Here is a 22,754-nt window from a genome sequence, read left to right on the forward strand (position 1 = left end):
ATTCTATTTTGGTTCAACTTTGAATGCAATGGATAATAAGTTGCTATTACTAATTTGAGTCATCATTTCTTTGTCTTCTTTATCCACTATCTTCATGCTCTTATGATGCAATTGCATATGATTTTGTCTCATTTGTAGTAATGGTGTCTATATGACACTGGTCACATCTTTATACTTTGCACTTTTTTAGCATATGTAACAAGAGTTCAATATCTTGATTGAACAATGAAAAAATAGATAATGATTGTCCTTGAGAAATGTGTAGAGTAATTAATCACAAATGCACGTGTGCAAATGTAGCTATGAAGGTGGATTATTAACTTTTACTACATTATGCTTATGCCTATTATTATTTGTTGTTTAATATATTATTATTATTTTTGATACGCTAGAGGTATCCTCACGTCTCATCCCAATGTCCCACCAGACCTTACCTTGGTCTTACTTATTTATTGTCAAGTTGGGGGACCAATGGGGCAAGATGATGCAAGACTAGTCCACTAGTGATCGCTGTAGCAACCCACAAGCCACACCCATCGGGCTAACTCGACCAACGAGAGTTGAACCTTGGACCTACATAGGAAGAACCCAAATCCTTAGCAGTACCTTACCAACCATTTAGACTAAAGACAAACCCATTTATTATATTATTTCTTTATATTTTTCACTTTTATTATGTAACATAAAAACGTAAATTGAATTAAATATTAATATCAAAAGTTAAAATTATTATAGAAATGAAAAAAAATTACAAACAAAAATATGAAACTAATATATTTTGGTTTTGGAAAACTAAATATAAAATAGATCACACAACATCAAAAAAAATCCAAAAAAAAAAAGAAGAAGATTGCATAGCAAAAGAGTATGGGAGTGTGTAACATTTATTAAACCAAAAGGCCTATTTGTAGGTGCTACAAAGGTTCATATAAGCAATTTTTGCTTACAACTTTTGAAAGCTTAGCAAGGCAAGAATCTTCTGGCCATTAATAAAAATAAAAAATCTCCTGGCCGAATAAATTACTGGCAAGAAAGCCCAAGGCTAGAATGCGTCTATAAATAGAAACATGCCAGATGCGTACAAATACCTCTTTCATAACAAGATCGTACTGCCATTTGTTATTAACCTATGCTGTAAACATAATCCTCAATTCTAAATCGTCGAATAGTCACCGTATTCATACGCATTCCATCTCTTCCTGAGGTATGTTCAATTTCCCCTCTCTTATATTCAGCTAAATGAACTGGTAATTGCTATAACCTATACGAATTGCATGACAAGTATTTAAATTATAGGTTACCAATACTTGCAGTATTATTCGGCCCAAGATTTTGTCTTGGGATAGATTATTGTCTATCACGGTCTGCGCCAAGGTTTTTGAGGGTAAATTTTGATCATGATTTCGAATTCCGTGGAATTTGAAATTGCAACCACCATTGTTGTGAAACCCTGCAGTCGCCAATGAGTGGAGCTAATTAAGGTAAGGGTTTGTATAACGTTCTGTATAACCCGTAAAACTCAAATTGATTAGAAACAAAATCCAAATGGATTTCTTGTTATTTAATAGCTTCTGGGAAGATATTAATTTGTGGCCGCCGTGCATGGTAAATGGTTTGCAAGGTTCAGTTAACACTTAGAGCTTCGTCACAGGGTCAAAAAAGAAGAAATTTATTGTGACCCCTTTCCATAAGCTGCCCTCTTGTGCCAAATTTTCTTTGTGGCTTGACAGTAACCTATAAATTACCTTTGTATATATATTTTGTTGAATTGCTCAGGAAAAGTTTCAGCTTTTCTTAATAGTATTGAAAGTTTTTTGTAGGCTTTTAGAAAAACTGGTAGCTTTGTACAATATGTGAAGATCAGTGCAGGTTGTATGTGTCAGGAGCACTTAGTCAGGAATTTGTAGCGTGGTGCAACAGCTCACATTTGATCTGTTTCTGAAAGAAGTCAGCAAATTATAAATAGGTTTCTGAAGGAGTTATTTTTCTTGTATTTTCGATATGAACATACGTTTTATTTGCTCTTTCTTTTTACTCTCTTGAGAATCTAATGAGAGGAATCTTTATGAACTTGTTTATTTTGCTAACTGGCCAATTTAATAAACACTAGATACGTTTCACTAAAAAGTTTACCTAAATTTACTATATTGCCCAAAATTTACTAGTGTCTTTAGTAAATTCTAAGCTTTTCTCTATTATTAGGATAATATTTGTCGGATACTTATAAAATATTCACCACTCTTCGAAAATCGATTCTGTACTCATTCTTTCAAAGCTATCTTGAATTCTAGCTCCAATTCTGTCAACTGTTCAACGTAGCAATTCATGGTTTTTGCTATTCTTTTCCTTTATAATAGTATCAGGTACAATTTCATGCCAAGCTCTCAAGTGATAAATAATGCTCAGATATTGAAGAATTAAGTCTGCTCATTTTAATGTAGCCTTGTTTGTAAAGTAAGAAGATGCTTAAGTTATGCTTTATAAATAATGTTGAAACTTGAAAGTGGCATATTAAAATCACTGAAATTTGAAACAAAGATTACAAAAGATGGTCCTTTGCGCTCCTGATATTATAGAACATGGTACTTATTACGTCAAAACAATATACTATTTTAAAGCTTTGGATCAGTGGAAACTATTTATCTTGTCATGTACCATGTACTCATAGGATGTAATTGAAATATGATGATGATTTTACTGGCATATGACAAGCGCACATTGTACTTACAATTCTTCTAATCTACGTGTGATAGATTATTTTTGAAAAAATGTTGTGAAATATACAACAATTGTTTATTCCAACCTGAGTCGGAGATGGTACAACTTCCTGCATATTTAGATTGACAGGCCTAACTATCTCCTTCGCATAGTCCTATAAGAACATGTGAATTATTGCAGGTTATTGCATCAATTTTAAGCACAAAGAATATTCTAAAATTAGGTTTATGTGTTGCTGGAGAAAGTTATTCGTTAATGTATGATTGCCATTTAAGAGCAAATACATACCTTCATAATGAGAATGTGTCTGGAGGAACTAAAATGTAAAATGCCTGAATAAAATACTTTATTTTTCTTAATTGGCTTATATAATTCAACATGGATCTCATGGATTGAGGTAGGCAGACCTTCAAAGTAAAATTAGCATTTGAATCTTTACAGACACAGAAGGTTACTGAATTTGATTGGTCTCAAAAGTAAAAGCTCTTTCACTAAATGCTTAGTGTACCTGTTATTAATATGGAATCATTTGTCTGCAATAGTTCTACTTCATAATGTTTGCATGATACGTTCCTTTAGATCATCTATAGACTGCAGTCATTTCTACTTGTATGATTTAGTGGCAGATCTTCTGAGGTTGTAGAGATGCATATGGTTCTGATCTTTGTTTGGGTGCTTGATTGAATGACTAATTTCAATGATTTCTACCTTATGAATAATCTGCTTACTGACACATTATCAGATTTGTTTCAAGAACTTTCAACCTCTTCAATCTGGTTGTTGGTTAATCAATGAGCTGGACATATCTGTACCTTGATCAAATCCCAAAAGATATGCGATCCATGTTTAAGGCAGTCAATCTGAGTAAAAACTGTCATGGTTCATATCTGATACCTGTTGAAAGTCCCGTTGACTTTTACAGTCCATAGATGCAGATGCCTTAATAATCAAGGCTATTTGCTTGCCTGGTTGTTCATAACAAAATAGACGCCCATCAGTTGTGGCATCTAAGCAGAAGATAAGGTGTCAATAGAATTTAAAGGTGCAATCAAAAATCATAATTTAACCTAAATTTCATTGTCAATGTACCTCGCTGTGAAGTCTTTGTCAGACTTGTATTTAAGCTTGTCTGTCTAAGTATCACTTGTCTAAGAGAGTTTTAAAGAGCCTGTATCGTTGCCTTCTTTTAATTTCTTTCCTGTTCAGATCCTGCCTCTGGAATTTCAGTTTTTGCTTTCCATTCTACGTTTTCATTAGCGGCCTTATCCTTGTCTGCCTTGGCTTCTTTTAACACATTATAATGTTAATGCTGCAACTTATTTTTTTGGCCTCATCCAGTCTCAAGTCTTCTATATGTAGCAGGATCCTGCTCTACGGGCCCTGGATGTGGTCTGGTTTGAACCTGTCTTGGATTCTGGGTCGATCCAGGTGGGGGTTCTGGCGGGGTATAGTTTTTTTACTGTGGGTGTTTGATGCATTCAGGCCAATTAGATTAGCTTTACAACTCAGAGATAAGGTCATCCTATACTAAGCAACCATTAAGTGGGTATAGGGTATGTTAATTTGTGAGCCAGGTTCGTAAACTTGGATGGGCCAGTGCTAGGTGTCACTTTGAGGTGCCTAAGTTGTGTTGAAGTCTAGAAATCAATTAACTTGCAGCTTTTATTTAAAAGGCAAGTACAGTCTAATTGGAATATGAAATTGCCTTCACAAATAAAAGACTTATTACAGTCAAAACAGCTATTGGTTGTAATGAAAGGTAATTGATATATCAATACGAAACTTGTTCTCATGAGACAGTTCAACTAATTACTGCAGGAATTTAAGAAGCATGAAACTAACTTATCTACATAATCATAAAAATACTGAGTAAACTAACTATCAAGGCAAATTGCAGAAATACTAAGTAATCTACAGAGTAACACTTTACCTCAAGTGGGCCCTGACCTAGGTAGGTGCACTCTTATACTGCCTTGATTAAGGCTGCTACAATCAAGATCTTCTCATACACATTTATTCATTCATTCATAAAATCAACCACATAAGGCTGCTACAATCAAGATCTTCACATACACTCATTTGTTCATTCATTCATGAAATTAACCACATACAGAAAATGCTACAATCAAGATCTTCTTATACACATTTATTCATTCATTCATAAAATCAACCACATAAGGCTGCTACAATCAAGATCTTCACATACACTCATTTGTTCATTCATTCATGAAATTAACCACATACAGAAAATACAATCAAGATCTTCTCATACACTCATTTATTCATTCATTTATGAAATTAACCACATACAAAAAATGATAATTTTTTGGAAACAAAAAGCTTTTACAAAAGTGTCGATCTTTAATTCTTCTTCCATAGTACAATTATAGACTTACTTGATCTAACAAAGTAATCCTAAGCAATCACTCATTCCTGATATATAGGAAGAGGATTATTGAATCTAGGAAACATAATAGAAAACGGAGTCCTAATGAAATTGTATAACTAGTCATAACGAAGAACTTTAATAACCATAGTGAAAATGTAACAAAAATTGATGATAACGGTTATGGTGGAAGTATCCAATGAGCTGAAGAGGTCTGCTATAGTAGGAGTCTTATGATGTCATTGGATAGCTACCTCATCACTTGAATGTCCATTCTGCACCCCATTCTTCTTGGCTGTAGGAACATCTGCTGTTTCTGCAGCTACCCGGCTGCATGAAATCCACATGAAGTTTTGACCATTTTTGCTACAATAACATGTCAGTCCCTAGAAACATTCTCCATAACAATAATTACTAAATTCCATCATGTTTTTATATATAATTATGCATGTGTTATATCTAACATTCACAAGTAAACTTGCTCATTACTTATCAAATGCTAAGTTACTGGTTCGGGTTCAGGAGCGGGTTTGAGGATGTGAACCCGGTCGGATATTTGCCTTTTGGGTTCATGGGTTGGGTTCGTCCGCGCACACACACACACACACACACACACGTGTATACAGACGAACCCAACCCGCAAATCCAAAAGGCATATATATATATATGTATGTATGTATGTATGCATGTATGCAAAAATTTAAAGAAATATTTAAAAAGGCAAAAGAAATAATTTTTTAATGTTTAAAAGTCACTTTGATGTGACTTAACCTAGCTGATCGGCTGGGTTTGCGCCTGGGTTTGGCCAGGGTTCACCCAGTTCACGAACCCAGGGTCCCTGGGGTGAACCCTGGCTGAACCAGGCATGGACCCAACATGAACCAGGACCCACGTGAACCTGGTTCATGTTAGGGGCCTCAAACAGGCGAACCTGGCAACTTAGTCAAATAGTCTTAACACTAAGAAAGTATCGTGGTTTCTAAAGTAAAAGACTATAGTAATTTAGGGAATAAAGGTCTATTAAGCTAAATGAAAAAGTCATTAAAATAGGCTCATAAGTGGGTTTGTTCTGAATGAAACTAGAAGGAATTTCTCTAAACCCAAACATACCCAAAGTGAATCCGCAGGAAAAATGCAAGGTTTTTTATTTATTTGTTTTTGTATTTCTAAAAACACTTAGAAAGTATCATGGTTTCTAAAGTAAAAGACTATATTAATTTAGGGAATAAAGGTCTATTAAGCTAAATGAAAAACTCATTAAAATAGGCTCATAAGTGGGTTTGTTCTGAATGAAACTAGAAGGAATTTCTCTAAAGCCAAACATACCCAAAGTGAATCCGCAGAAAAAAGGCAAGTTTTTTATTTATTTGTTTTTGTATTTCTAAAAAAAATCTTTTTTAGATCTAGATGCGACATACAGGTGCAGACATGGTAGTATCAGGAGGGCTATTTTTTTTTTTTGGGTCCAAACTCTCATGTTGTCCAAACACCCCACAGGAAATTGGATACAATGTTTTCAATCAGTACTAAAGAATGGTAGGGATGGAGAAGAGGCTTGAGGCAGAGCAGAATGTCATTTCTTGTTCATGTGGCTTTGGGAGTGCAGGCTGCCGATCATATTCTAGGGTATCCAGTAACATTAAAATGCCCTGCGATTATTTGGCTTACAATTTCCCATGACTGGTTGTGTTTATTGTAATATTAAAGTACTTCGTTAATGTGTTTTGGTGCTATCATACTTACCAAGAGATGGGGGTACTCGGAGACACGAAGGATTAGTACCGGTATCAGTGCGGCTAATTTTCAAATATAGGAGAGGGGGTACTTGGAGATGCCATTTTTCTAATATAATTTAATATTTCCAAAAAATATCATAACATAGAACTTTCAAAACAAGAATAGTAAATCAGTCATACGAGAACAATAAATAGTAAAGATAATTTCTCCGTAGACATTACAATGATATGAAATCAGTCATACAACTGTTTGTCTCTCTCAAAAAGTCTACACTGTCAATATACTTTGCATGAAATTTTATATCATCGAAAATATGAGCATGAAACATTATGCAGGCTTATTTTATTTATTTGCCTTCCATTTTTGCCTTAATTTTGTTTGTAAAGCTGCTGGAAATTGCTTCTAACTTTGATGTGCAAATTTGCAAACTAATTCAGTATAGAAATATAGTAAACACTAACATGGCCTTGTTCCTTTAGAAAACTTGTTCAACCAATTCTCTCAAGTGAAAAGTTAGTATTTGCTATGTAAAAGGAGGCAAAGGAAACACATTTTAAGGAACCTTTGAGAGGATTTAGGGAGGAAAACTGGTTTACCCGAAGCAACCTCATTAAGTGTCTGTTCTACTTCTATCAAAAAATGGATCCGCTTGGTGAAAATGATCAGAGCAACTAGTTAACACCTGCCACTAAGGATTGCTCCTTGAGCTTGTGGAGGTTCAATTTTTGTGACAAATGAGTAACGGGCGCCACTTAAGTGTTAGTTATGCCCCAAGATATACTCGAGGATACATGATTTAAAGAAAAAAAGAAGAAGCGATTCTGCAGTAGATTTAGGTGATAGGATTTAGTTATTTGATTTGACAAAAGGTCGAAAGGATCTAATTTATTGATTTGAAGGTCAACTAGTAAACACCTGCCACCAAAGATTGCTCCTTGAGCTTGAGTGTAATGTCCCCTACCAGTATACTATGCCTTATACATAGTAATAATCCTATTCAATATGGTTATAGTGTCTACCAATTCTACTTTAAGGGGATCATTCTAATTACATCTAAGAATATAACCACATATTAATCATTGACCACATTAATTATTTATCATGCATGATTTACATAAGTGAGATCATACCTTAACCAGTAGCTGATAACCGGATTATGGATAACCCTGCAACCACAAGAATGACACACACAATTCCTACAGCATATACGTATTAAGGGCTAGCCTAATTTAATAAAACTAACATGCAGGCGGAAGGAAAATAGTATAGGCTGAAAGGAGAGCAAGGGACTGCTGGTCTACCAAATCCAAGGGCTGGTTGCTTCTAACCCCCTTGCTAGATGGGTAGTCTCCCTATGCTTACCATCTAACCTTTAATACCTTCAGACACTTAAACAACTTCTCTGTCTTGGAAAGACTGGCAGGGAGATCGTAAATGGCTTCTTGACTACATGGGTCTCTGACCACATGATAGCCCCCCCCTCGTTGCCACTGTTTACCACCTCCAGTGCTCTCTCCAAGATAGAGTTGAAAATATTACGCTAACTACAAATATTCGACATCATTCATTATAAATGGGATCATACGGTAAAGATTCAAATAGTACATACGCTAACAGACTCCACAAGTAATTTCCAGCACAGTGCAGTTAAGCCTTATGCAAGTGATCAGATTATATAGATAATTTCCAGTGCAGCATAGTTAACAGTGAGTATAATTTGTAGATAGAATAAAATCCATAATAATCAAATTACGTAATCATTTCTCAATATCATACTAATTCTAATATAACCTTATAAATATATTCTCAGTGCTCTGTGGCTATTAATGCTGTCCTAATATTAAATAATGATATCTGGCAGTGATCGTAGGTTCGGTATTAACCTTACCTGTGTTTAGCGTGTTAGACTCAGGACATTCGATACTTTATTCTCCGACTTTCCCGGGGCAGAATGTTAGTTTCCTCTACGTATCTTCCTTGAATGTATATACTCTTCTCATGAATCACACGAGCTGTATACATTAATTTGTACTCAGTTTGGTGTGAATGTATCTCTGCTTGCTATTGATCGATTATTGATGCCTCTTGATTGATGTCTCCATGTACGTGTGTTCTTATGTTGCCAAGGGTGGATCAATACCATTCTCCTTGGTTGTAATGCGATTCCTTGAACACTGCAACAACATAGTTATGAATGATTAAGATCATTGCTTAACCCGTTGGTCTGGCTCTTATTCTTTAGAAGACGTTCCTGTAGATCCCCCTCGTGGAAGTGATAACGAATGCCTTCTTATATTTTGTAATTGAAATGATAAGTCACTTGCAAAAAGCACGACTACTACCCATCCATCATCGCCCCCCTTTTTAATACTAATCGCATCTCTTCATGTCCCTTGTTATCGCCGATAACTAAATCACAATCGCTGCTTCTTAATATGAATCCCCGGTTTATTGATCTCTGTTAGTTTTGATGATTAATCGCCTCCTTGAATTAACTAACAATATCTATGGGAATTGTAATTGATAGTTACGATATTTCTCCTAATCGATTAATGATGCTTATCTATCATCTTCTTTGTTATTACTTAACCCATCGATGCCTGAAAATAATTAAGCAATTCCTTTCCATTATACCGCTAATCTATAGTAATTATTCTTTTGTCATTTTCTGATCGCTAATGGAGATATCAGTGAGTATTATCTATATTATTAGATGTTAAGGTCTTATTTATGATACTTTGTACCTGGTCACTATATTGTATTAAATATTAGTCTTTGAAAATCTTACTCGATACTGTTTGCCTTGTGTAATAAGCAAAGGTCTCAATACAATCGTTGCTTTGAGCCAAGTGAGAATTAATTTAGTATTGCTTCTTTAGTCACTGCTGGCATATAGTTTCATGTGTAATCGTTAGCATTCCTTTGAAGTAGCTGATATAAAGATATATTGTTGCAAGGGAGACCATTCTGACATGCATCAGATGTGGTCTGCCCAAAGTTTACCATTTGATATGCTAGCAGCAGCAATCAGTCTCAAGGAACCTGTGTGTTGGGAACTTTTTATTTGTGTTTTGTCAATAATATAATATTGTAAGATTTATATTATTATTTGATAAATAGGAAATTAATATTAATATTTAATAAATATATATTAAATCTTGTTTATTATTATTAAGATTTTATTTAGTTTATTCTATTCATTTATTTGGTTATATATTTATATTTTATATTTTAATTGTATTATTATTTATTATTAAATTTTATTTTAGAGTGGGCATTATCATGTTTTGGATTGTTTAGACGGGGACATCACGTTGAGGAGGTTCAATTCTTAATGACAAATCAAGAGTAAAAGGGGCCATTTACAATGTTAGTTATAGCTTAAAATAAGCTTGGGGATACATGATTAGAAGGCAAAAAAGAAGTGATTTTGCATTAGACTTGGGTGATAGGATCTAGTTAAGTGATTTGACAAAAGGTCAAAAGGATCTAATTAATCGATTTGACAAAAGGTCAAAAGGTGGTTATAAGGAAGGGATGAGAGGAACATGAAAATGAGTTAAACACCTAGGGAAGTAAAATAAAAGGGGGCAAACACTGAATTAGGATAAAACACATATAAAAGTGATTGACGATGACAAGAGAGAATGAGAACTAGACATAAACATCACGAGTTAGGTCAAAAGATAGATGTCACCATCCTCTTTTTCATCATCAAAAGCATGCGTGCAAAATACTATACTGAAAATTCGATATGCTCTCAATATTTCCGAGGACTTCGAAGATTTAGTCGTTTTGCTGAATAAGTTCTAGAATTTGTAAGTTTTCACTAAAACCAGGTGTTGAAAAGCTGTCTTTAAAAGAAATAAATATGGTTGATTAATATTTTAGGATTTAAAGAAGAATTCAGAGTAGATACAATTTTTTATATTAAATTTGAAGCACATCTAAGTAGTAATGGTCAATATTTTGGTCTACCTGTTCTTACAGGAGGACTAAAAATACAATCACCAAGAAGGAATTATGCTTAATAAATTATCAGAATCAAGTATATGATTTAAATGGAGCTCTCTTTTCCAGAAGACACAAGCGTAGACTGTCATGCCCCCATCGTATAAGGATATTACAGAAAAATATATATGTACTGATCGCCAACTTATAAACCATTATAGTTGCTAAAAAAAGCTCTATGAAGAGAAAGAATCCTAATTCCTCCAGGTTGGCGATTTGTCTTTAATCAAGTATATTTAGCCGATAGGCTTTTGTTATAAGTGAACTTGCCATGCTTCTTTTTCCCAGAAAAATTGTCTCACACCGGGATTTTGACCGCCGGAAAACTGTCCCTCTATCATGTGCAGGAAAATAATAGATATCTGTTATGGGGTAAAAAAACAAGTCCTACAAAAACCGATAGAAGATTTTTAAAAAGCAATTAACCAAAGGTGACAGCAATGAGTAGAAGTTCGTTAAACTTAATAGCCAAATGCCACATTTGTAAATAATTATATGCTATCCTCAAAAAAAGAAGCCACATCTACCAATAGAGAAAAAAAGGGAAAAAATGAGAGCAATTAGCAAACAAACACGCAAAATCAGTTACAGAATCAGTTACTACTAACCGCCCTTAACTACCGCCTAAAAATTTGATAAATACTGGGGAAAAAATAAGATTGCTTACAAAACCCTTCAACAACAGGTAAACTAGTTAAATCCGCAATGTTTTCTTTTTCGCCTATATGCCTTGGACTGTTTGCATTTATTTCTCTGATGTTCGTCCTTCATTTTCACAGGTACATTTATTCTTCTTTGGATGGACTTAAACCCCCTATAAAATATCGCTCCTTAAAAAACATATTTGTTTATATTGCCCCCTGCTTTGTTTCTGCTATGTATTTTTCCACATATTGCGTTCATGTCTATCTGGCAAGTCATAAGTACACCGTCGCACAAAAGAACACTTTGGATTAGCCTTTGATTGATCTGAATACCCTGTTCTATGGTACCCATTTTGGTTTCTTCAGTATTACGGTGGTACTCTGTTTGCTGGAATTGTTAGGTCACTTCCTCAATTAACATAAATCACTTTTTTATATGACTAATTGTCCCTTTTCTACCTCCATACTCATTTTCCTGCATTAAAACGGTCGAAAACACGGTCTGCGATCTCATCTCAAGGCCAAACCATACGCTACCCCTCTTATTTTTGCTACGCCTCTGTTTCATTACTCATCTACTACGGTGCCTTCCAATCACTTACCTTAAACCTGCCACATTTTTCAATTGTGACCTTTGGCGTTTCAAATGCTCTCTCAGCCAACTGCTTGCGTTTCAACTACCACTGCTTCGAAACCAAACTGATAGAGAGAGAAGTAGAACACAAAGAAGGAATAGGTGTGGTTTTGAAGACGCCCAATAACAATTGCTAGGCTCTAGCTTCAACGCCAACTTATCTTACTCACACCACGACATTGATATACAATAAAGCGGTTATGAAAATAAAAATTTGAATACTCCAACCTCAAAGTTCTGTCCATACATTAATCCTTTGCGCATAGTATCCTGCCAAAAGAAATTGAATTACCAAGAGAGATATTTTCCGGAGTAAAATACTGATAAACACTAATACAGCCGTTGTTATTTACAGATCTAATTACCACAGGTAGACCCGAGAAGCTTTCTTGCAATCAGAATTTAAACAGAGTTATTTTTTCAACTTTACCATTAGAAAGCGACAAATACTAAATAACATGAATGTTAGTTTAACTATTATAGTAGAGCACAAGATATGATAAAGTAAAGTAATGCTAGTCTTTGTTCTTAATCGATCGGTTGAATTAAGAAATAGGAAATTTTGTGCTGTCAGTTTATTAGTTTGGCCTGTAAGGCATCCGATGTAATCGTTTATGAAAAAAACCCATCCTTGACATTTTAAACTGTCTTCTAGGTTTATTACAGTCACTATCTTTTTAATGGTTTCTACCTCTTCAGGTTCTGTACATAACTCTCATTGCACTATTTCTACTTTATTTCCTATGGTTGTCATGCTTTCTCACTATGTATTCATGGACGACGTATTGTCATATTTCATCCTGTAAACTTCATGACCCTTCATATCACCATTACTACATATCAACCATATGGCTTTTCTCCTATCGGCTACCCTTGCACCCCCTAAGGCTGCAAGTGCTAGTAATTAATATTTTTTTATAAGCAGTGGTTAACTATTACCAAGCGGCCTCCCTTGAAGACACTAATTATCACCCTTGTATCGGCGCTCTCCTTGATTATCATTTTTAATTTTTTAACAAAGGGGCAGCGGGTGTTTAGTGAAAGGTAGCGGGTGCACAAGGAGGGGCATCTCTTCAAGAAGGGATGTGACCCTTCGACTTTGAAGGATATAAAAAGAGAAGAAGCCTCACTTGAAACGGATCGAATGATCAAGTAGAAATAGTAAATAAGAAATCTGAACATCAGCGAAATGAATAGATAAATATTAGTAAAGGAAATCAATTAGTTAAGTTTGAATTAGAAAAGAATTCAGAAATAAAATAGCAGCAGTCTATAAAGAAAGGTAAGCTAATTTTGTATTAATTACAATATAATAATATAATAATTTACAAAGTGGCATATTAGAATAATATAATAATAACTTAGTCTTAATATTTTTTTTTTCTTTTGTACAGAGTTCAATAGGAATATAAAAATAAGAATAATATAACCATATAATTATCATGATTTACTCTTAATTACATTATATTAATATAATAATATTCAACTAGAATAATGGACAAATAAAATAATTGTCTCCATAATGATATCTTTTGATGTCTTTTTACATAAATTTTTCAAAATGTGCTAGTTGATAGTCTCATTTGATACTTGAGGTTTTATATCTTGTTCTTTAAATATTCATTATGATAGCTATTTTAAAATTCTTAAAATACATTTTGTTATAACAGTTGTTGCACAGCAATGTCCTTCTTCATACATATGTTTTGGTTATGTGCATTAGGAGTTCCCTGCTTGTACGATCACTCGTGCAATCTTTTTTTCTCTAATATAGCTTAGCACCTGGATGACATGGATTATAAAATCAAGGATATAATGCAAAAGACATCTTATTCGCTTTTATAACTGTCAAAAGAAATATGGCATTTTATTAGAGGTCGATTATTCTATTATCTCACGGTGGGAAACTTGGGCAAACTTAAAGATTAGCTTACTCATACATTGTTGAGTTATTTATTTGAAAATTAGGTTTACATAACCCTTTTGTAGATGTTATTAAGTAACGTGTTTTTCATATTGCAATGTTGTATGGTGTATCCATATCCCAAACAGATTTGATGCTTTTCTTATTAACCGCAAAACCTCATCTTGCAGAAAAACAGTTGCTGATATATTTGTGAACTTAATTTGCAGGTAGGACTGTATGTGGATGTATTCTAGATGCAGGATTATGATGCTTCTGTAGATGGTAAATAGGAGAGATAGTCTAAAGAAGAAATAGGGCTTTGGGTGCTAGTTCAATTTTGTTGTGAAATAGAAGTCAATAAAGTCTCCACAGTAAACTGCAAAATTCAATTGGGAACATCTGACATGGGTGAAGATGATGGCTATGACAGTGAAAGCAGTCCTCAGCCAGAAGTAAATTTGAGGAATGTTATAAGTGGTTTATATGTAATGGCCACAGGGATAAACAATTCTCCTGACAATATAGAAGAGCAAGACGACATTGTTGATATTTCAACTGAAGAGTTTCCTCAAGATGATGCATCGATGCAATTGTCCTCAGTTCACCCACCAAGTGCTCCCCCTCTTGTGAGTGGAGATGGAAACAATAGTCGTGCAGTGCAAACAACTTTGGAAGCAGAGCCTCCACAGTGGGTCCCAGATAGCAGCTCACCTAGCTGCATGCAATGTTGGGCACCTTTCAAACCCTTCACTCGTTACAGACACCACTGTCGTTTCTGTGGAGGAATTTTTTGTTGGAAATGTTCGACTGGAAGATGCCTGTTACCTGTGAAATTTCGACAAAGAGACCCTCAAAGAGTCTGTGATACCTGTTATGATAGGTTGGAACCATTTCAGAGATATTTGATTCGTCGTATAAGCAATGCAGCTCAGATTGCAACACACGATGTAACTGATTGGACCTGTATGAGAGGATGGTTGAATACCCCTCTTGGCATGTCGATGGAACAAGAAATATACAAGTCAACAAATGTTTTGCGAAGTTATTGTGAGGTAGATAGGTTATCGGTTACTGATTGTTGATGGACATGTCATGTATATTTTGCTTTTAACAATTTAGCCATAAATGAGCTTGTATGTCTTCTTGTCTAATGCTGTGATGTATTTGAACTGGCTGTAAGACCAAGATCTTTAGTATTTTGTTTGAGGATTAGTTTTAAACAACTTGCATCTTCTACAGATTGGTAGATTGAAAGCAGAAAAATCTATACCAGAAGCTGTTTTAAGAGGGGCCAAAGGATTGGCCATCTTATCTGTTGCAAAGGCAGGAATGATTGTGACCTACAAATTAGGGACGGGGTTGGTTATTGCTCGAAAAGATGACGGGTCTTGGTCTGCACCATCAGCTATTGTATCATATGGTCTGGGATGGGGAGCACAGGTCTGATTTACTGGTTATGTGGAGGATTTACAAAGCTTTTTTCTGCCATAAAATTTACGATGTTCGAAAAGATAGAGAATTTTATTTTCCCTGGAAATGAAAGTTGAATGAATGATTGAGGCCCTTTTGTGTTTTTAACATACAGATGGGAGGAGAGCTTACTGATTTTGTTATTGTTCTTCGCAATTCCAGAGCAGTCAAAGCTTTCAGTAGTCGTATGCATTTCTCTCTGGGTGCAGGATTAAGTGCAGCAGCTGGAGTATTGGGAAGAGTTGCAGAGGCAGATATTCGAGCTGGAGATGCCGGAATGGCTGCCTGTTACACATACAGCTGTAGCAAAGGTTATAATTTTACATGCAAAAATTACATGCATCCTTATAATTTTACATTGTTGCATAGTATTTTTTTATGATGAATAATTCTATCTGCAGTAGTTTAGCAAGGTCTAACAGCTGCCTTGGATAATTTTACATTGTTACATACTAAAGTAAATTTGGATGGTCTTCTGTCATTCGTTTTCTCTTTTTGAAGGCTTGATGTTTTTGATTCGGCTTGAGCGCAGGTGCATTTCTTGGAGTGTCTCTTGAGGGAAATATTGTATCAGTTCGGTCAGAAACAAATTTACGTTTCTATGGGGATCCATATTTAACTCCAGCAGACATACTACTTGGTTCTGTTGAACGGCCAAAGGCAGCAGCACCTCTTTACAGTGCCGTGTATGATCTTTTAAAAAATTTAAAAAGATGATAATATTAAGGGGCTTGTAAGATACCTCTAATAACCAAATATTGGAAAGAAAAGATATTAAGGTGCTTGTATTTCAACAATCAAATCTTGAAGAAAGATTTTATTAAAGGGCAACTTGTAAGATCAAGGAGTAAGTCTTAGGATACAAGTACGTGAAGTTTCTCTTGCAATCCTCCCCCTTCGTCCACTCAATATTGTCTGTAATTTTTTCATTATGAACTCTTAACTGTACATATAATTGTGCTTCAGATTAATATTCTTAATTGAGTGCAACACAGAGCACTATTGTACCTAACCCTAAATTCTTAGTTGCCATGCCTTATTTATGTGCACAATAATTGGAAACTTATTAAGAAGACAGTTGGAGCTGGTTTACTCATATTCGTGGAAATTTTCATGTCAATAAGAATTATTTGTTTTCAAGCCTTTCCCTTGGGCTATTGCAAACTTTTGTACAAGGCACGGTTGCTCTTTTATTAGTAAATTGTGATGGTTCATAACACGTATAACATTAATTAGTTTTCATGTTGTGAATTCACCGGATCTTAAGTTCAATGACCAACTACATGGAAAGAAAACTATTACAGGTATGGGCAAAAATTCATTTTTTGTAGTGTTTAGTGTGACACCGAGCATCTTGATTGCAGTTATCTGGTGAGCATCTTGATTGCACCTGTAGAGATAGCTTTGCTTTTAAGTTATTAAGTTTTGGTTTTGAAGAAGAACTTGCAGTTTTATTTTTGAATTCACTGGAATAACTATTTAAATTGTGTAGGCAATTGAAATTCTTAACGATCGACTCTTTGTAATTGAAACATCACTTAAACCAAATGTTTTGCCAGTGGTCTTGTTTTCCTTATAGGCTTACCGTAACTTCTTGTAGTTATTTTTGGGATGTGTAAATTTGAGGCTATATACTGAAGGGTCAGAATTCTCGTTAATCTCGGGCGATCAATAAACTGGATGAATGGGTTATTGAGAAAGGATTCACTCTTTAGTCCAACCCAGTTGTTTGGATTCACTTCTGAACAACAAACCACGAGAATGGGAAGTTTGGGGAGGGTTACCCATTTTTGTGGTTTATGAACACAACTAGGGACGCCTTTTTTCAAGTTGACATGGTTTGTGCTTTGATTTTGGTTATATGTGATAGTGCCCCGTTATTCCTGCAATTTTTGAAGGGTGTTGTCGATTATTGATTTGAGAAACATTTGTGTACGTCCATGAACTTCTTCAGAGTTTCTTGGTTTTTTGTGCATGGGAATGTTCATTCAAATAGAGTCACTGTTGGTATTTTGATCAGCATCATCCATGGCGGCCCATGTTATCTGGAATTGCACAAGGAACTCTTGAATCTTAGAGATAACTGTTTTCTACAATCCATAATTTTGCTTCTTGGAACAGATTTTTTTTTCCATCATGGTTTAAGAGTGTGATCCATTATCAGGATGTTAGAAAATGGATTGTTGCAGATGGAGGGAGAATAAAAGGATGTGGAGGATGTATAAAAGGGGGAGGGAGATGAAAGAGGGCTCACACAAAACAATGTGATAACTGTAATAGAAAATAATAATAAACAATTATATTATAATATGTTATAACAATTATATTATAATAGATTAGTTAACATATGAAAAAGAAATACTAAAAGATAATTAAAAATTAACTAGTAAGGAAAGATAATGAAAAAAATAAAATATAATGAGAATAATAAATGAGCTCAAAGTTCAAAAGATAAGACTAAGAAAATAAGATGGGAATGAAATAAAATAGGGGGAAGGACACGCTAGCAAGTATAAGGATATAAATAATGAAATCTAAAAATATGAAGAAAATAAATATAATAGGAAGGACTTAATGATATTAATTAGTAAAAAGAGGAAATTCAGAATTAGGAGGTTGTATAGCCCCGTCTCTCAAAAATTCAGTCGAAAATAGTTATGTGTGCGAGGCATCCTAGTCCAAGTGATTTTTCTTGTTCAAAAGTCATTGCAACCTATGACAGCATGCTTTGCACTCTTGTAACCCTTCCGCTATCACATCTAAACCCACACATAAAAAATGGAGAAGAATGGAGAAGAATAGTTGTGCTATATAGGGGCTTGCCTAAGTCAAACTACATGGTGTTCTCATCTCCACAACAACTATAATTGATGAAAAAGAGAGCTTGTCCAATGGAGGATAGAGGCTAAAGAAAAATAGAAATATTGAAATGAAATGATTATACCTTAGGCATGAAACCCTCTTACGGAGTTTCACATAAAGGTGGTGATGTAATTTTCTTCACGAAGTCTTGCAAATGTTGATGCAATAGCATGATAACAAAACATGACAAGCATGAAATCATGTTTGAATGTTGAATGTTGTACTTTGCTGGTCAATGTACTAAATATTTATATTTGAAGTGTTTTCTTGATCGTAAGGCCACTTGAAGTGTAACTTAGACTTTGGGAATGATAGAAGATGTGCTTTATATAGGGGTTACAAGATATTTCTGAATGTAGGCCAAAAACCAACAATTAAATGAAAAGATTGAAACTGGAAGATGAATGATAGAGATCAAGAATCACACATGTTTGAAATTGGGTCCCTTTTAGAGGGACTAGGGCATTGGGCACCCTAGTCCACTTAAAAAGGTGTAGAGGAGGTGATTTACTATGCCCAAGATGATAAGGTCTCAGGGAACGAAAAACCCTCATCTCTCTCACTAAACTAGCACTTTGGTGAGCTGGGAAAGACAATGCTAGAAAGGAATCTAAACTATGATAATAATTGAAAATGTTAAATAACTGATGCATACAAAGAGAAATATATTTTGAGTGCAAAAATGGAAAGCTTACAAAACAAAGATCTTACCATCAAACAAGAGAGGTCTTGACCTTGAATGCTAGCACGTTGTAGGGACGTTTGTGCACCCGCACTATCATCTGTGTGGTTAGAGGTCCATAAAGTTCTAGAAAGGTGCTAGAAAATGTCTTTATGCTCCTTTGACCTATTCGTCACTTGCACACATTGAGACAACAAATTTTTTCCGGCTTGTATAAGGGTTTTCCCAGTCAAATCTTTGTTTCGATGTTTCCACCTCCATAGATTGGATAAAGATGTGTAATAGAAACAATCTCTACTATGGAGGGAAAAATATATTACTAGAGATCAAATGACAAAATATCAAATATAATGACAACTAGATATATATGCGATTAATACATAAGATTGTTAGATAATATTTGAGATAAGCAAGAGAGCATTATGCAACTATGTATCTTCTCTTGAGACAATTATGCCACTTATCTAGCGCATTATGATTGCAATGATGACACTTTGTTGCCATTGATGGGAAAGGCTCTCACCTTTTGATGAGTCTCATCTTATATAATAGACAGATGGAGGAGAGGGGCCGAGTATTCACCTGGGGTCGAAGCATGCTTGCTCACCTATACTATGACCTTGGGCAATATGTGCATCCCAAGTACTTCAACTTGGCTACCTACACACTGCTATAGGTATGGATGTTCGAGAATATCACATTCATAAGATTAGTGGGATTCCCATGCCCCATCATACTAGATATACCACAAGCCCACACATACGCATTGCGATGTGGCAAGTGGAGATTTAGAGATCTTATGTTTTGGAGATTGATCATTGGCCGTCTTGGGATCAATGATTTGATTTGGAAGCTGTATTGGGGGTATGGCTACATGGCCCATAGATAGGGTCTTTCTCCCACATATGCAACATAATCACTTCCTCGTCGATCACCATGCTTATATTGCGATGAAATACTAATGGTGATTCTGCATGTGCTAGTTTGGGTAGGTTTAGATATGACCTATAACAGTCCTAACATATGTGAGGTCTATTATGAGTTCTTCTCAGCCACATCATCAATTACATTTGACCCTAGAAGATGTAGCATAGAGTGGGGAGGAGAGAAATTATAACAACCTACCATGTCCAATCGACATTGATGATGTTGGTGTCACAGATGGGTTTGCAGCTTGGCGGCATGTGATAGGGCCAATTCCAATTTTCCCACCAAATGCCCTCAAAAGAGAGCCAAGACCACCAGGTCTAGATCCTAAGGATTCCTGACAGGAGTCCCTAGAGAAACAAGAGTCAGGAGTAGAGGGGAGAGGAGCAGGGGCAAAGAGACTTAAGTGATGCCAAAGGGTAGCCTTTCCAACAATGGTCCTGACCATCTTGGACATTCCATCACCAAGACTCTAGAGTGCCATACCTTTAGTGGGTCTACCACCACAACCTCCATAGATTGGGATGCCACTATCCATGTTGATTAAGACACTGGAGGCCTTGAGTAGCAAGGCCACCCCAACAGATCCAGATTGGAAGATTGGCCATCTAGGTGTGATTTTACTTTTGAACTAGATGTAGATGCTTTGATATAGATATTTAGTTATGCATGATTATTATGATGATATACATACTCATATTGATCTTTTCTTTTTGATTGTAGTGCATGTATAAGAGTGGTTTGGCTTCATTAGCCAAGCACTATCAAAGATCATCCCATCTCTCTAGATATAGGGCCCGATCTTGGATGCCTATCGAGCACATTAGATGATTGGGAGACACGTCTAGTTGTTCAATCTAGTGGCATGACTTAGGATGGCACACAAGGAGGCCCAAGTTAATCTAAAATAGAGGGAGGCCTAGTTAAGCATAGTGATAGTGTAGAGGGGCTAAGGAGATGCTAAGCTTCACACTATCAACCTCGAGAGAGACTAGGCTAAGGAGATGCTAAGAGTGCTAAGTAGACAAGTGAGGCCCTACAAAGCTAGGTCTAGGCCAAGACTTCTAGAGGCAAGTTGAGGCTGCACAGAGCTACACTGCTAGTGACCTTGACCACCCTTGAGTGCACTATTTGATGGACGATTTGGTAGTGGTGAGGAAGCGAGAGGATGCCCTCAAGGATGAGATAGCAACACAAATAGAGCACATAGCATCCTATAAGGAGACAATAATAGAGATGAGGGGACTACGTACATAGAGCACATCAAATACTCAATCTCACTCTACTTTAGTTAGGAACCCACCTTGCTTGGACTGAGATCCCTAGTGCTTGTAGGTTCAAGGACCAATGCACTAGGAGGGTATTGATTTATTGTATAAATATTTTTGATATAGAGGCAATTTTAATAGAGACATATTGTTATAATTTTGACATATAACATTCTTTTGATGTATATAGCCATATACACTTATATTGACATCACGTATTTTTGTAGTGATGTGACACATGCATATTGAGAATCATATATTGATATATATACATAGATGATATTTTGAATTAACCATCACTTGTGCTCTTGCTATATGCTTTGATTTCATGTATGTTATGGATGCTTTATCATGTATGTATATTAGATGCTACCATGATTTAATTGAACATATGGTACACACATGCTTAATTAAATGTGATGATGATCTAATATGATGTGATGGTATAGATAAAATAAAATATGCTTAATCCAATTAAAGAATATGTGTAAAATATAATAAATGAACATGCTAACTAACATTATATAATGAGTAATTAATATGAAAGACATGGATAGAACACATATAAATAACACATATACACCTAACTTGCAACTTAAATAAATTAACCAGTACATGTACACATCATAACACAACAACAAGAACTAATGTGTTGATGAAGAAATGCCACAACACAATGAACTTAACATCCTAGAGAACATTAAGTATCATGTACTAGAACTTTTATATGCATAATATTGACGCAAGTGCATGATATTTATAGGTTCCTTTAGCGGTGTACCATCCATCTCAGATAGACCATATGCACTAGAACCATAGATAGACGTGACTATGTAAGGACCTAACCAATTAGGGATGAATGACCCCTTTTGGTCGACTAACGGATTTACGTTCCTATGATTCTCATAAAGAACACTTGATCACTTATATTGAAGGTAAAAGAAAGTCCATTTTGATTATACTATCTTGATAAATATTTTTGATAATCTTGGAGGTGCTCATGGGCCTTTAATCAATGCTCATCAAGCAATTAAAGTTGATTAAGATGGTTAGTACAATAGGTGTTATCATCAATCAATCCCTAAGGGAAAATTGCAATGAAGAAGTTTCCAACTCTAGAGGCATAATAACATCACCATTGTACATGAGGTTACATAAAGTAGTACTACTAGTCATACAAACACTCGTGCTATAGGCCCTTAATGCATAGGTCAATTGAATATGCCAATCTTTACCATGCTTATTGACGGTCTTACACAAGATCTGTTCAATGGTCTTATTCGAAGCCTCAACTTGATGATTGGATTGAGGATAGTAAGGTGTCTAAAATCGATGCTGATTATGAAACTTCTTAAAGAATTGCTTCACCTCCTTGTTCTTACATGATGTACCATTTCTAGAAAAAAGGGTAGAAGTCAATCCAAAACAAGAAATTATGTTGTTCAAAAGAAAGATATAGATTGCTTCAGTCACAGTGGACCTTAGAGGAATAGCCTCAACCCACTTCAT

The 22,754-nt window shown here is 35.3% G+C and overlaps 1 protein-coding gene across 2 annotated transcripts; it reads left to right on the forward strand.

The window, feature by feature from the left end:
- Positions 1-979: 979 nt before the first annotated feature.
- Positions 980-16,602, forward strand: LOC131078427 (uncharacterized). 2 transcript variants are annotated; one of them, XM_058016120.2, is made up of 6 exons: positions 980-1,204; positions 1,314-1,481; positions 14,264-15,088; positions 15,276-15,476; positions 15,622-15,817; positions 16,039-16,602. In XM_058016120.2, the coding sequence occupies exons 3-6, from the start codon at positions 14,441-14,443 to the stop codon at positions 16,221-16,223; spliced, it is 1,230 nt and encodes a 409-aa protein (XP_057872103.1). In that variant the 5' UTR covers positions 980-1,204; positions 1,314-1,481; positions 14,264-14,440; the 3' UTR covers positions 16,224-16,602. The 2 variants fall into 2 exon arrangements, with proteins under 2 accessions (XP_057872103.1, XP_057872102.1); XM_058016119.2 differs by lacking the exon at positions 1,314-1,481.
- Positions 16,603-22,754: the final 6,152 nt, after the last annotated feature.

The sequence above is a fragment of the Cryptomeria japonica genome, chromosome 7 (genome assembly GCF_030272615.1).
Source record: "Cryptomeria japonica chromosome 7, Sugi_1.0, whole genome shotgun sequence".
Classification (NCBI taxonomy): Eukaryota; Viridiplantae; Streptophyta; class Pinopsida; order Cupressales; family Cupressaceae; genus Cryptomeria; species Cryptomeria japonica.

Coding starts and splice junctions, on each gene's coding strand:
- LOC131078427 (XM_058016120.2), top strand. CDS start 14,441: ATGGGTGAAGATGATGGCTATGACAGTGAAAGCAGTCCTCAGCCAGAA. Junction 15,477..15,621: donor GTCTGGGATGGGGAGCACAG/GTCTGATTTACT, acceptor TTTAACATACAG/ATGGGAGGAGAGCTTACTGA. Junction 15,818..16,038: donor CACATACAGCTGTAGCAAAG/GTTATAATTTTA, acceptor GCTTGAGCGCAG/GTGCATTTCTTGGAGTGTCT.